This window comes from Oncorhynchus tshawytscha, linkage group LG11 (genome assembly GCF_018296145.1).
Source record: "Oncorhynchus tshawytscha isolate Ot180627B linkage group LG11, Otsh_v2.0, whole genome shotgun sequence".
Classification (NCBI taxonomy): domain Eukaryota; kingdom Metazoa; phylum Chordata; class Actinopteri; order Salmoniformes; family Salmonidae; genus Oncorhynchus; species Oncorhynchus tshawytscha.
The window spans coordinates 54,264,980-54,279,336 of record NC_056439.1 but is presented as its reverse complement, the minus strand read 5'-3'; the positions used below and the strand labels follow the sequence as shown (position 1 = coordinate 54,279,336).

At 42.9% G+C, this 14,357-nt stretch overlaps 1 protein-coding gene across 1 annotated transcript in view; it reads left to right on the top strand.

The window, feature by feature from the left end:
* The first annotated feature begins 838 nt into the window (after positions 1-838).
* LOC121847760 (polypeptide N-acetylgalactosaminyltransferase 16-like) overlaps positions 839-14,357 on the top strand; it is a 132,160-nt gene continuing 118,641 nt past the window's right edge. The window contains exon 1 of the mRNA XM_042330370.1: positions 839-1,228. Within this exon, the coding sequence (XP_042186304.1) occupies positions 1,028-1,228 (201 nt within the window). The 5' untranslated portion in view covers positions 839-1,027. The remainder of the gene's footprint in view (positions 1,229-14,357) is intronic.

Below are 14,357 nucleotides of genomic sequence, written 5' to 3'. Positions count from 1 at the left end.
GGGAATAGGAATAGGGAATAGGAATATAATAGAATAGGGAATAGGAATATAATAGAATAGGGAATAGGAATAGAATAGGGAATAGGGAATAGGAATAGAATAGAATAGAATAGGGAATAGGAATAGCCTATCACAGTAGGACACTACTTCTCACCAGGGCCTTTGGGCTGCACTACATAGGGAATAGGCTGTCACTTCAGACTTAACCCAGCTGGGACCTGACCATCCGTAGCCTGCCTGCCTGCCTGCCTGTCTGTCTGCCTGTCTGTCTGCCTGCCTGTCTGCTTATCTGCCTGTATGTCTGACTGCCTGTCTGTCTGTCTGTCTGTCTGTCTGTCTGTCTGTCTGTCTGTCTGTCTGTCTGTCTGTCTGTCTGTCTGTCTGTCTGTCTGTCTGTCTGTCTGTCTGTCTGTCTGTGAGTAATATTCTGAAGGCCACAAAAGTCAGAGATGTCCGTCAACATTGCAAATATATATATTTTTTTCTCTCAAAGGAATAGAGAGAATTTCCCTTGTGAACATAGAAGGAAGACAATCCAAAACAGTAATTCAGTTTTGCCTCCTTGATCGTTTTAGTTGACCTGATTTGCTTGGTGGAGTTTGCCAAATAGGCTATTTATTAAAACCACATTAGAGACAAATAATCCTGTCATCCTTGTTTAGTCAGGGTTGTCTCTTTTATTTATGTAAATTGTACGATGAGTGTCTATTCTAACAGAAACCAAACGGAGAAAATCTGTGCGTAATGCAGCCAGACTTTAGCAGCTTAGCGCAGCAGCCAGTGGGTGACGACATCTCGGAAGGAACCTCTCGGCGTTAGGACCGCGCACGGCTCTGTGAGTGCGCAAATCCCTGCATAGGGACCGCTCGTTCTCTCCATCAGAATAGCTCGGAGGCTGTTTGCTGCGGTGCGGAGCCATCACCAACTCTCCTCCTCCCGCTCGGTCTTCTGATCCAGCAGAACACCGACCGAACCTGAACCATCTGGGCATATCTCCGAGGGACGGAGCTCTCCTTATGGGCTCACAATGCGCAGGATACGGGCCAACGCCATCGCAATCTTGACTGTAGCGTGGATCCTGGGAACATTTTATTACCTGTGGCAGGACAATAAGCCGCACACATCATCCCCGTCCTCGGCCTCGCAACCCCGCGTCGGGGACAGCAGGAGCCATGCCGGGCGACCTGACATCCACCGAGATGACAGTCACAGGACCATTCCGCTAATCGTAAGTGACAGGTTGAGAGTAGCGGAGCTGGATTTGTTGATAGAGAGAACAGTGATAGATAAGGGAAGAGCGACAGACTGCGCTGCGGCGCTCTCTCTCTCTCTGCTGGAAGGAAAGCGGCTGGCTGTGTGAGACTGCAGCTCGCCGCACAGCACAGACAGCCTGGCACAGCATAGTCAGGGAGGGGTGGGTGTGTTTCATGTTGATGTGCGTTGGGTAATCTGTGTTGTGATGCACAGCTGGAGGTACTGTTCACCCACCTCCACACTAAACCTATGCTGCCTGAATGTATTTGACGCAAAGAACCTGTGCGTCGACGCTGTGGTCCATTTCATACACTTAAACTGAGCTCTAAATAGCCTATGTTTTTTCTGAGTTGCATTATGCGTTATTTGTATGCGTTTCCCTCTCGTCCATTGCCCTTTGGTCAAAGGCTGCCACAGGACCCGAATAACCCATAAGAGGCTTTCCGTAAGACTCTGAAGGATGAGGGAGCAAACCGAGCTAGCCCTGAGAGCCGAGCCGTCCGCGGGTAGCCACCGTCTGGAGCGTAGATATGCAACTGTTATGACTGTGTTGCAGAATCTAGAGCATATTCTCTGCGATATAACCCGAGACCCATTGAACATTTAGATACAAATATGGCATATGGGGTGGAGGACAAAATGTAGGTCTGTAGCCTTTACAGAGACGGTTCAGGGATGGATGATCTTTCTCTTCTTTCTCCGTTTGACGCGTTTATTTCTTTTGGCGTCTATTTCCTTTGTCTAGATGTGATAGAGCTCTTTCCCGGGTCTTATCGCTCCGTGTGTCTAGGGGTGCATGGAAAATCACTGCTCTACGGGCTCGTGGACATGCCATTGGGAATTCTTGACATATTTTATAGGCCCACCTCCAGGGTTGGGGAGGAACGGATTGCCTTTAGAAAGTAACCTACCCAAACCTGTCCACCTGAAAAAACCTGTTTTAGGATTTCACTGTCAGTTTTCATATCATCTACTCAGGTTAATGCCTATTAGGCCTCTGACCTATGGGAAAAGAATGACATGTTCTCTTCAGGACCAATCATCTATTCTCAAGAAGCTTCACGTGTTCTTCACTTTGTTTCTCATGAACCAATCAGAGTGTTTATTTTTTGCGGCCTATAATTCCTGACAGTTTAAAAAAAATCATAACTATGAATGGAATATTTATAACAGGTTCTTGATGGAGCTGTAAAACGAGTAAACTTCGGGACGAGTGCTCCAAGAAACGGAACACTTACCTTGGGATAGTTTTTACTAGATCAATGAAATCCAGTCAGCTGTGCTTAGTGGCTCACGCATTGGAAGAAAGACCCACGTGCTGATGTGGCCCCTAGTCCTCCCAGTAGCTTTCATAGGTGCCAATGTATTTCATTGTGACTGGAGAAAATATGAAGAGGTTGTAGATGAAGGCCTATACCACTGTAAAGTCAATAGGCCACCCAAGCTATATAATATGCTTCAGTCTGCATATATGGAGAAAGGGAGATGGCTATATAATATGCTTCAGTCTGCATATATGGAGAAAGGGAGATGGCTATATAATATGCTTCAGTCTGCATATATGGAGAAAGGGAGATGGCTATATAATATGCTTCAGTCTGCATATATGGAGAAAGGGAGATGGCTATATAATATGCTTCAGTCTGCATATATGGAGAAAGGGAGAAGGCTATATAATGTGGTTCAGTCTCAATATGGAGAAAGGGAGAAGGCTATATAATGTGGTTCAGTCTCAATATGGAGAAAGGGAGAAGGCTATATAATGTGGTTCAGTCTCAATATGGAGAAAGGGAGAAGGCTATATAATATGCTTCAGTCTCAATATGGAGAAAGGGAGAAGGCTATATAATATGCTCCAGTCTGCATATATGGAGAAAGGGAGAAGGCTATATAATATGCTTCAGTCTCAATATGGAGAAAGGGAGAAGGCTATATAATATGCTTCAGTCTCAATATGGAGAAAGGGAGAAGGCTATATAATATGCTTCAGTCTCAATATGGAGAAAGGGAGAAGGCTATATAATATGCTTCAGTCTCAATATGGAGAAAGGGAGAAGGCTATATAATATGCTTCAGTCTCAATATGGAGAAAGGGAGAAGGCTATATAATATGCTCCAGTCTGCATATATGGAGAAAGGGAGAAGGCTATATAATATGCTTCAGTCTCAATATGGAGAAAGGGAGAAGGCTATATAATATGCTTCAGTCTCAATATGGAGAAAGGGAGAAGGCTATATAATATGCTTCAGTCTCAATATGGAGAAAGGGAGCAGGCTATATAATATGCTTCAGTCTCAATATGGAGAAAGGGAGCAGGCTATATAATATGTTTCAGTCTCAATATGGAGAAAGGGAGAAGGCTATATAATATGCTTCAGTCTCAATATGGAGAAAGGGAGAAGGCTATATAATATGCTTCAGTCTCAATATGGAGAAAGGGAGAAGGCTATATAATATGCTTCAGTCTCAATATGGAGAAAGGGAGAAGGCTATATAATATGCTTCAGTCTCAATATGGAGAAAGGGAGCAGGCTATATAATATGCTTCAGTCTCAATATGGAGAAAGGGAGCAGGCTATATAATATGCTTCAGTCTCAATATGGAGAAAGGGAGAAGGCTATATAATATGCTTCAGTCTCAATATGGAGAAAGGGAGCAGGCTATATAATATGCTTCAGTCTCAATATGGAGAAAGGGAGCAGGCTATATAATATGCTTCAGTCTCAATATGGAGAAAGGGAGAAGGCTATATAATATGCTTCAGTCTCAATATGGAGAAAGGGAGAAGGCTATATAATATGCTTCAGTCTCAATATGGAGAAAGGGAGCAGGCTATATAATATGCTTCAGTCTCAATATGGAGAAAGGGAGAAGGCTATATAATGTGGTTCAGTCTCAATATGGAGAAAGGGAGAAGGCTATATAATATGCTTCAGTCTCAATATGGAGAAAGGGAGAAGGCTATATAATATGCTTCAGTCTCAATATGGAGAAAGGGAGAAGGCTATATAATATGCTTCAGTCTGCATATATGGAGAAAGGGAGAAGGCTATATAATATGCTTCAGTCTGCATATATGGAGAAAGGGAGAAGGCTATATAATATGCTTCAGTCTCAATATGGAGAAAGGGAGCAGGTTGTGAGGTACGAGTTTCCCACATTTTTAAAATTGTATTTATTTAACTAGGCAAGTCAGTCAAGAACAAATTCTTATTTTCAATGACGGCCTAGGAACAGTGGGTTAACTGCCTGTTCAGGGGCAGAACGGCAGATTTGTAACTTGTCAGCTCGGGGGCTTGAACTTGCAACCTTCCTGTTACTAGTCCAACGCTCTAACCACTAGGCTACCCTGCCACCCCCAGATGAGGTAAACCATGAAGCAAACATATGGTACTATGTTCTATGATCTCAGTGTTTTGTAGACCTAACTGTAGTAAAAAAACAATAGCACAATCACATCTGAGTTTTCGTTTTACAATGACTTGTGTGGAAAACATCTGCTGTTAATTGCACATGCAGAGCACCATCAAAGAGTGGCTGGGCCCATCAATAAAAACAATTGTAGGGGTGAACAGTAATATTCCAAGTTGCAATAAAGTTAGGTGCTTTCCAAGGTGCATTAAGGTTAGGTGCATTAAGGTTAGGTGCTTTCCAAGGTGCATTAAGGTTAGGTGCATTAAGGTTAGGTGCTTTCCAAGGTGCATTAAGGTTAGGTGCATTAAGGTTAGGTGCTTTCCAAGGTGCATTAAGGTTAGGTGCTTTCCAAGGTGCATTAAGGTTAGGTGCATTAAGGTTAGGTGCTTTCCAAGGTGCATTAAGGTTAGGTGCTTTCCAAGGTGCATTAAGGTTAGGTGCTTTCCAAGGTGCATTAAGGTTAGGTGCTTTCCAAGGTGCATTAAGGTTAGGTGCATTAAGGTTAGGTGCTTTCCAAGGTGCATTAAGGTTAGGTGCTTTCCAAGGTGCATTAAGGTTAGGTGCTTTCCAAGGTGCATTAAGGTTAGGTGCATTAAGGCTAGGTGCTTTCCAAGGTGCATTAAGGTTAGGTGCATTAAGGTTAGGTGCTTTCCAAGGTGCATTAAGGTTAGGTGCTTTCCAAGGTGCATTAAGGTTAGGTGCTTTCCAAGGTGCATTAAGGTTAGGTGCTTTCCAATGTGCATTAAGGTTAGGTGCTTTCCAAGGTGCATTAAGGTTAGGTGCTTTCCAAGGTGCATTAAGGTTAGGTGCTTTCCAAGGTGCATTAAGGTTAGGTGCTTTCCAAGGTGCATTAAGGTTAGGTGCATTAAGGTTAGGTACTTTCCAAGGTGCATTAATGCACCTAACCTTAATGCACCTTGGAAAGCACCTAACCTTAATGCACCTTGGAAAGCACCTAACCTTAATGCACCTTGGAAGGCACCTAACCTTAAGGTTAGGTGCTTTCCAAGGTGCATTAAGGTTAGGTGCATTAAGGTTAGGTGCTTTCCAAGGTGCATTAAGGTTAGGTGCTTTCCAAGGTGCATTAAGGATTTCCAAGGTGCATTAACCCCAAACCGTAACCCTAACACCTAACCGTAACCCTAACACCTAACCTTAAACCCAAACCGTAACCCTAACAGGCCTAACCTTAACCCCAAACTGTAACCCTAACACCTAACCTTAACCTTAACCCCAAACCGTAACCCTAACACCTAACCTTAACCCCAAAACCTAACCTTAATCCCAAACCGTAACCCTAACACATAACCTTAACCCCAACACCTAACCTTAACCCCAAACCATAACAATAACAGGCCTAACCTTAACCCCAAACCGTAACCCTAACACTTAACCTTAACCCCAAACCGTAACCCTAACACCTAACCTTAACCCCAAACCGTAACCCTAACACCTAACCTTAACCTTAACCCTAACACCTAACCTTAACCCCAAACCTTAACCCTAACACCTAACCTTAACCCCAAACCGTAACCCTAACACCTAACCCACCCAATCCTAATCCTGAACATTCCATTAGTGTGTCTACAATATAGAATGGAACACCACCTTGTGCTCTCTGTGATGTTCCATGACAACAGGGTGCCCTCGACAACCAGGGGTTCCTGACATCATTCAGGATGACTTTATGCCCCATCATGAGTCCCTAGGATACAGTTATGGCAAGGAATTAGACCAAATATCTCTGGTTAGTGTGTAACCTCGCCTTTATTCCTGTCTTCATCATCATTCAAACATTTTAAGAAGACGTTATAGTTGGGGTCCCCAATTCCATTTCCCGCCGTCAGCCGATGACAACTCTCCCAAACAGACAACGGGCTCTATTTGAACAAACCTAACGCAATGGTACATCTGTCCCAAGGCGATAGCGCTGTAGGTTTAGGAGAGTTACAGAAATATTTGAACTATTTTCTCTATGAAAATGATCCGTGCAACTTGCTGGCGTTGGCGCAAAAAGGGGCAGTGTTTTGATGAATAAACAAGTTGTGGCTGTGTTGAGGCTTAGTCCTTTCAATGGCCAATCAGAACGTGCTCTCCGTAGCGAAATACGTGGTTGCTTCAAGTCGGGGATTTGCGGTGTTTTATGTATCGCCGTGGAATCAACTCCAATTCCAATGTTAGTCCATTTATAGTTTGTTAAATGGCTTACAGAAACGAAATAATAAAATGTAGACCTTTATTTGCTAAATACGTTAACTTGAACCCATTTTACAGTCCACATTGTTGTCAGCATGTCTTCAATAACGTTCACACTGATATTGATATAGGGACTAGGCCTACTGTAAATGACGTTATGGCTTAGCGTGGGCATGCCAAAAATGGTCAATAAGCAAGATTCAATGAATTATTGATCAGGCCTAAAAAGAGAATAAATAATTATAATCAAATTCTAAACAAAATAAAAACGTGTTGTAAATAGGCTATGTCACATTTACAGGCCCCATCATTTCTCTCCGTGGGCATAAAATATTAAAACAATGCAGACTATGGAGGGTTTTACGCACATCCAAACTTTCCACGGTAGCTGGACAAAGATCCTATATGAATAGAGATAATGTCCGCTCACCGTTCCACTGCTCCCCAATACACCTGTGTTTTTTTTTTAACATAATCGGAACCACTTTACAGATCAGATCTCATTCACACATCTCCAGAAGTTGAATTGCAAGCGCGCCGCGGACGTTGTCCCCATAAAACCAGGATGGGGAATCATTCTAATACGTTTGGTTGTAATAAAACCGAATGAAAAACAATAATAAAATCGACAGAATAAAGACACGCGTTGCTGTTAGTGTTATTTATAGTAGGCCTAAAGGAGGGCTTGGGTTTTGAACATATACAACGGAAAACAAGCCATTTGAACAGGCTACAGATAACTTCTAAATATCAGGTTCGCCTCAATTCACCGAGGTTCTCATCCCTCGTTTCACGATGGACACGTGGCCTACATCTTGGAGGGGGTTTTACAGCACGTCCAAAACCCGATCTGCATGGCTAAAATAATGTGGGCCAGCCTACAAAGATAAAAAGGGAATGTCAGCTCACTGTTTTACCCCTCTCAAACTTTATATTTTAATAAAGCTCTGGTGATTTACTATTTATTTCCTAGTGGTCTCAGGAGCCAGTATTGACTACTTCGCGATTGCATTGGGCAACTTTAATTTAGAGGAGGGGGGCAATGCTTGGTTTTTATAAAAAAAAAAAAAAAAATAGGAAATGACATATGTTTCTAACTAGGAAGTATACAGGCACATTAGGCTACTCTTGTTCCATGTTCATATGGGCAGTGTGCGTCATGGCTGGATAGGCTGAGTTTCCGCTGTCGAAATTCATAACATAACTATCTGCAAAGACTTGGAGACTTTTATTTCCACATCCATAACTCCTGGGTGTTCTATATAACCTGATATCATCATAACCACATCCATAACTCCTGGGTGTTCTATATAACCTGATATCATCATAACCACATCCATAACTCCTGGGTGTTCTACATAACCTGATATCATCATAACCACATCCATAACTCCTGGGTGTTCTATATAACCTGATATCATCATAACCACATCCATAACTCCTGGGTGGTGTACATAACCTGATATCATCATAACCACATCCATAACTCCTGGGTGTTCTATATAACCTGATATCATCATAACCACATCCATAACTCCTGGGTGTTCTATATAACCTGATATCATCATAACCACATCCATAACTCCTGGGTGTTCTATATAACCTGATATCATCATAACCACATCCATAACTCCTGGGTGGTGTACATAACCTGATATCATCATAACCACATCCATAACTCCTGGGTGTTCTATATAACCTGATATCATCATAACCACATCCATAACTCCTGGGTGGTGTACATAACCTGATATCATCATAACCACATCCATAACTCCTGGGTGTTCTATATAACCTGATATCATCATAACCACATCCATAAAACCTAGGTGTTCTATATAACCTGATATCATCATAACCACATCCATAACTCCTGGGTGTTCTATATAACCTGATATCATCATAACCACATCCATAACACCTAGGTGTTCTATATAACCTGATATCATCATAACCACATCCATAACTCCAAGGTGTTCTATATAACCTGATATCATCATAACCACATCCATAACTCCTGGGTGGTGTACATAACCTGATATCATCATAACCACATCCATAAAACCTAGGTGTTCTATATAACCTGATATCATCATAACCACATCCATAACTCCTGGGTGTTCTATATAACCTGATATCATCATAACCACATCCATAACTCCAAGGTGTTCTATATAACCTGATATCATCATAACCACATCCATAACTCCTGGGTGTTCTATATAACCTGATATCATCATAACCACATCCATAACTCCTGGGTGTTGTACATAACCTGATATCATCACAACCACATCCAGACTTTTATCTCCCTCACCAACTTCAAACATCTGCTATCTGAGCGGCTAACCGATCGCTGCAGCTGTACATAGTATCTGAGCAGCTAACTGATCGCTGCAGCTGTACATAGTATCTGAGCAGCTAACCGATCGCTGCAGCTGTACATAGTATCTGAGCAGCTAACCGATCGCTGCAGCTGTACATAGTATCTGAGCGGCTAACCGATCGCTGCAGCTGTACATAGTATCTGAGCAGCTAACCGATCGCTGCAGCTGTACATAGTATCTGAGCAGCTAACCGATCGCTACAGCTGTACATAGTATCTGAGCAGCTAACCGATCGCTACAGCTGTACATAGTATCTGAGCGGCTAACCGATCGCTACAGCTGTACATAGTATCTGAGCAGCTAACCGATCGCTGCCGCTGTACATAGTCTATCGGTAAATAGCCCACCCAATTTTACCTCATCCCCATACTGTTTTTATTTATTTACTTTTCTGCTCTTTTGCACACCAATATCTCTACTTGTACATGACCATCTGATCATTTATCACTCCAGTGTTAATCTGCTAAATTGTAATTATTCGCCTACTTCCTCATGCCTTTTGCACACAATGTATATAGACTGTCTTTTTTTCTACTGTGTTATTGACTTGTTAATTGTTTACTCCATGTGTAACTCTGTGTTGTCTGTTCACACTGCTATGCTTTATCTTGGCCAGGTCGCAGTTGCAAATGAGAACTTGTTCTCAACTAGCCAACCTGGTTAAATAAAGGTGAAATAAAAAAATTACCCCTAAACCCAGTTTTTGGTTGGTTTCAAATATGCCTATCAGTTCTGCCTGAAATTCTGAAAATTCAGTTCTGCCTGAAAGCACTTAGGATCATTTTTTTAAGGACACACCTCAAATATTTCCACACCTCCCATCTGAGCGCAAGCGAGCTGATATAAGACAGGTGAATTCCCGAAACATGGCGTTAAGGCTGGAAAATGCCAGTGAGACAGTTTCTACTTTTTTCTTCCTTTCTTTCTTTCTTTCTTTCTTTCTTTCTTTCTTTCTCTCTTTCTTTCTTTCTTTCTTTCTCTCTTTCTTTCTCTCTTTCTTTCTCTCTTTCTTTCTTTCTCTCTTTCTTTCTCTCTTTCTTTCTCTCTTTCTTTCTTTCTCTCTTTCTTTCTCTCTTTCTTTCTCTCTTTCTTTCTCTCTTTCTTTCTCTCTTTCTTTCTCTCTTTCTTTCTCTCTTTCTTTCTTTCTCTCTTTCTTTCTCTCTTTCTTTCTCTCTTTCTTTCTTTCTCTCTTTCTTTCTTTCTCTCTTTCTTTCTCTCTTTCTTTCTCTCTTTCTTTCTTTCTTTCTCTCTTTCTTTCTTTCTTTCTTTCTTTCTTTCTTTCTTTCTTTCTTTCTTTCTCTCTTTCTTTCTCTCTTTCTTTCTCTCTTTCTTTCTCTCTTTCTTTCTCTCTTTCTTTCTTTCTTTCTTTCTTTCTTTCTTTCTTTCTCTCTTTCTTTCTCTCTTTCTTTCTCTCTTTCTTTCTCTCTTCCTTTCTCTCTTTCTTTCTCTCTTTCTTTCTCTCTTTCTTTCTTTCTTTCTCTCTTTCTTTCTTTCTTTCTCTCTTTCTTTCTTTCTTTCTTTCTTTCTTTCTCTCTTTCTTTCTCTCTTTCTTTCTCTCTTTCTTTCTCTCTTTCTTTCTTTCTTTCTCTCTTTCTTTCTTTCTTTCTCTCTTTCTTTCTTTCTCTCTTTCTTTCTTTCTTTCTCTCTTTCTTTCTTTCTTTCTCTCTTTCTTTCTCTCTTTCTTTCTCCTTTCTTTCTTTCTTTCTCTCTTTCTTTCTTTCTTTCTCTCTTTCTTTCTCTCTTTCTTTCTCTCTTTCTTTCTCTCTTTCTTTCTTTCTTTCTCTCTTTCTTTCTTTCTTTCTTTCTTTCTTTCTCTCTTTCTTTCTCTCTTTCTTTCTCTCTTTCTTTCTTTCTTTCTCTCTTTCTTTCTCTCTTTCTTTCTTTCTTTCTCTCTTTCTTTCTCTCTTTCTCTCTTTCTTTCTCTCTTTCTTTCTTTCTTTCTCTCTTTCTTTCTCTCTTTCTTTCTTTCTTTCTCTCTTTCTTTCTCTCTTTCTTTCTCTCTTTCTTTCTCTCTTTCTCTCTTTCTTTCTTTCTCTCTTTCTTTCTTTCTTTCTCTCTTTCTTTCTCTCTTTCTTTCTTTCTTTCTCTCTTTCTTTCTCTCTTTCTCTCTTTCTTTCTCTCTTTCTTTCTTTCTTTCTTTCTCTCTTTCTTTCTCTCTTTCTTTCTTTCTTTCTCTCTTTCTTTCTCTCTTTCTTTCTCTCTTTCTTTCTCTCTTTCTCTCTTTCTTTCTCTCTTTCTCTCTTTCTCTCTTTCTTTCTTTCTTTCTTTCTTTCTTTCTTTCTTTCTTTAGGAACCATGGTATTAAATTAGATTCAGTGATGTTATCGTAACAGTGCTGTAATGTAATTTGAGTTTAGTTTGTTATGGGAGCGTCATTACATTATATTTATTTTTCCATGAGCGCCCCCACACACACACACATCTCCCTTCATTGCTGTTTTGAGTTTAACGCCCCCCATCTCGAGCTCAACCCCCCTCCTCCATGCTGTGTTGAGCTGAACCCCCACCTCCTCCATGCTGTGTTGAGCTGAACCCCCACCTCCTCCATGCTGTGTTGAACTGAACCCCCACCTCCTCCATGCTGTGTTGAGCTGAACCCCCTCCTCCTCCATGCTGTGTTGAGCTGAACCCCCACCTCCTCCATGCTGTGTTGAGCTGAACCCCCACCTCCTCCATGCTGTGTTGAACTGAACCCCCACCTCCTCCATGCTGTGTTGAGCTGAACCCCCTCCTCCTCCATGCTGTGTTGAGCTGAACCCCCACCTCCTCCATGCTGTGTTGAACTGAACCCCCACCTCCTCCATGCTGTGTTGAGCTGAACCCCCACCTCCTCCATGCTGTGTTGAGCTCAACCCCCTCCCCCTCCATGCTGTGTTGAGCTCAACCCCCTCCCCCTCCATGCTGTGTTGAGCTGAACCCCCCACCTCCTCCATGCTGTGTTGAGCTGAACCCCCACCTCCTCCATGCTGTGTTGAGCTGAACCCCCACCTCCTCCATGCTGTGTTGAGCTGAACCCCCACCTCCTCCATGCTGTGTTGAGCTGAACCCCCACCTCCTCCATGCTGTGTTGAGCTGAACCCCCACCTCCTCCATGCTGTGTTGAGCTGAACCCCCACCTCCTCCATGCTGTGTTGAGCTGAACCCCCACCTCCTCCATGCTGTGTTGAGCTGAACCCCCTCCTCTTCATTGCGTGTGTGTGTGTGTGTGTGTGTGTGTGTGTGTGTGTGTGTGTGTGTGTGTGTGTGTGTGTGTGTGTGTGTGTGTGTGTGTGTGTGTGTGTGTGTGCGTGCGTGTGCGTGCCATTTGTGCATATCCGGTTGGTAAATGTTGCAGTGTCACTTCAAGTCCCTGGATAAATACGTTGTCTGACAAGGCAGTGAGTCTCAGGCCATTGAAATTAGGTCATAAGAGCCCTCCTTGTAATTGGGTTTGATGGCTCCAGATCCCCCAGGGGAGTCACAACCATGAGACCATGAGACCAAGCTTAATATAGATCAGTGTAATAATAGCAGGCCTTTTAAACATCATAATGAAACAGGCCTATTTACTACATGCAAAGTGTAAATGTCAATGAACATAAGTCCTTACCAACTACAAGTCGCAAAGGGAAACAGATAAATGACTGCTTGGCCTGACTATTAGGGGCCTAAATCCCACACAAACAAAACAGAGGTGAGGACCAACCTGCCCGTTTAAATACCTGACCATAGACTTAGACAGACGGCACTCATACCACGAGGGCCATCTGTAATCACGTGACCATAGAGGTGGGTAGAGAGCGATCACCAATCATGGAATTCTGTTCATTTAGGGTTCTTAGTAATAGCAGTCTGTCTGTCTGTCTGTCTGTCTGTCTGTCTGTCTGTCTGTCTGTCTGTCTGTCTGTCTGTCTGTCTGTCTGTCTGTCTGTCTGTCTGTCTGTCTGTCTGTCTGTCTGTCTGTCTGTCTGTCTGTCTGTCTGTCTGTCTGTCTGTCTGTCTGTCTGTCTGTCTGTGTGTGTGTGTCTGTCAGTCTGTCTGTGTGTGTCTGTGTGTGTGTCTGTGTGTGTGTGTCTGGAAACAGTAAGGAAATCCATTCTTCCCATTCTGTGTATCTAGGAGACCCTGTAGACATCCCATCATCTGTGTATCTAGGATACCCTGTAGACATCCCATCATCTGTGTATCTAGGAGACCCTGTAGACATCCCATCATCTGTGTATCTAGGAGACCCTGTAGACATCCCATCATCTGTGTATCTAGGAGACCCTGTAGACATCCCATCATCTGTGTATCTAGGAGACCCTGTAGACATCCCATCATCTGTGTATCTAGGAGACCCTGTAGACATCCCATCATCTGTGTATCTAGGAGACCCTGTAGACATCCCATCACCTGTGTATCTAGGAGACCCTGTAGACATCACATATATTGAAATATCTGGATTTAAAGATTCCAGTCAGAGTGCAGTTCATATGGATAAATGCCCCCCTATTCCCTACATAGTGCACTACTTTAGACCAGAGCCCTATTCCCTACATAGTGCACTACTTTACACCAGAGCCCTTTGGCCCCTGGTGCACTATGTAGGGAATAGGGGGCCATTTGGGACACATTCTCTCAGTTTGTTCTCGTCTCCTGAGAAATGGAAAGTGAGGTCATGAAGGTGCCTGGATGGGAGTTAATCTGAGAGAGTTCTGTTCTCTAGGTGTGTGTGAGTGTGTGTGTGAGCGTGTGTGTGAGCGTGTGTGTGAGCGTGTGTGTGAGTGTGTGTGTGAGCGTGTGTGTGAGTGTGTGTGTGAGCGTGTGTGTGAGCGTGTGTGTGAGGTGTGTGTGTGTGAGTGTGTGTGTGAGTGTGTGTGTGAGCGTGTGTGTGAGCGTGTGTGTGAGGTGTGTGTGTGTGAGTGTGTGTGTGAGTGTGTGTGTGAGCTTGTGTGTGAGTGTGTGTGTGAGCGTGTGTGTGAGCGTGTGTGTGAGGTGTGTGTGTGTGAGCGTGTGTGTGAGCATGTGTGTGAGCGTGGGTGTGTGTGAGTGTGTGAGCGCGTGTGTGAGCGTGTGTGAGCGTGTGTGAGCGTGTGTGAGCGTGGGTGTGAGGAGTGTGTGAGCGTGTGTGTGTGTGTGTGGG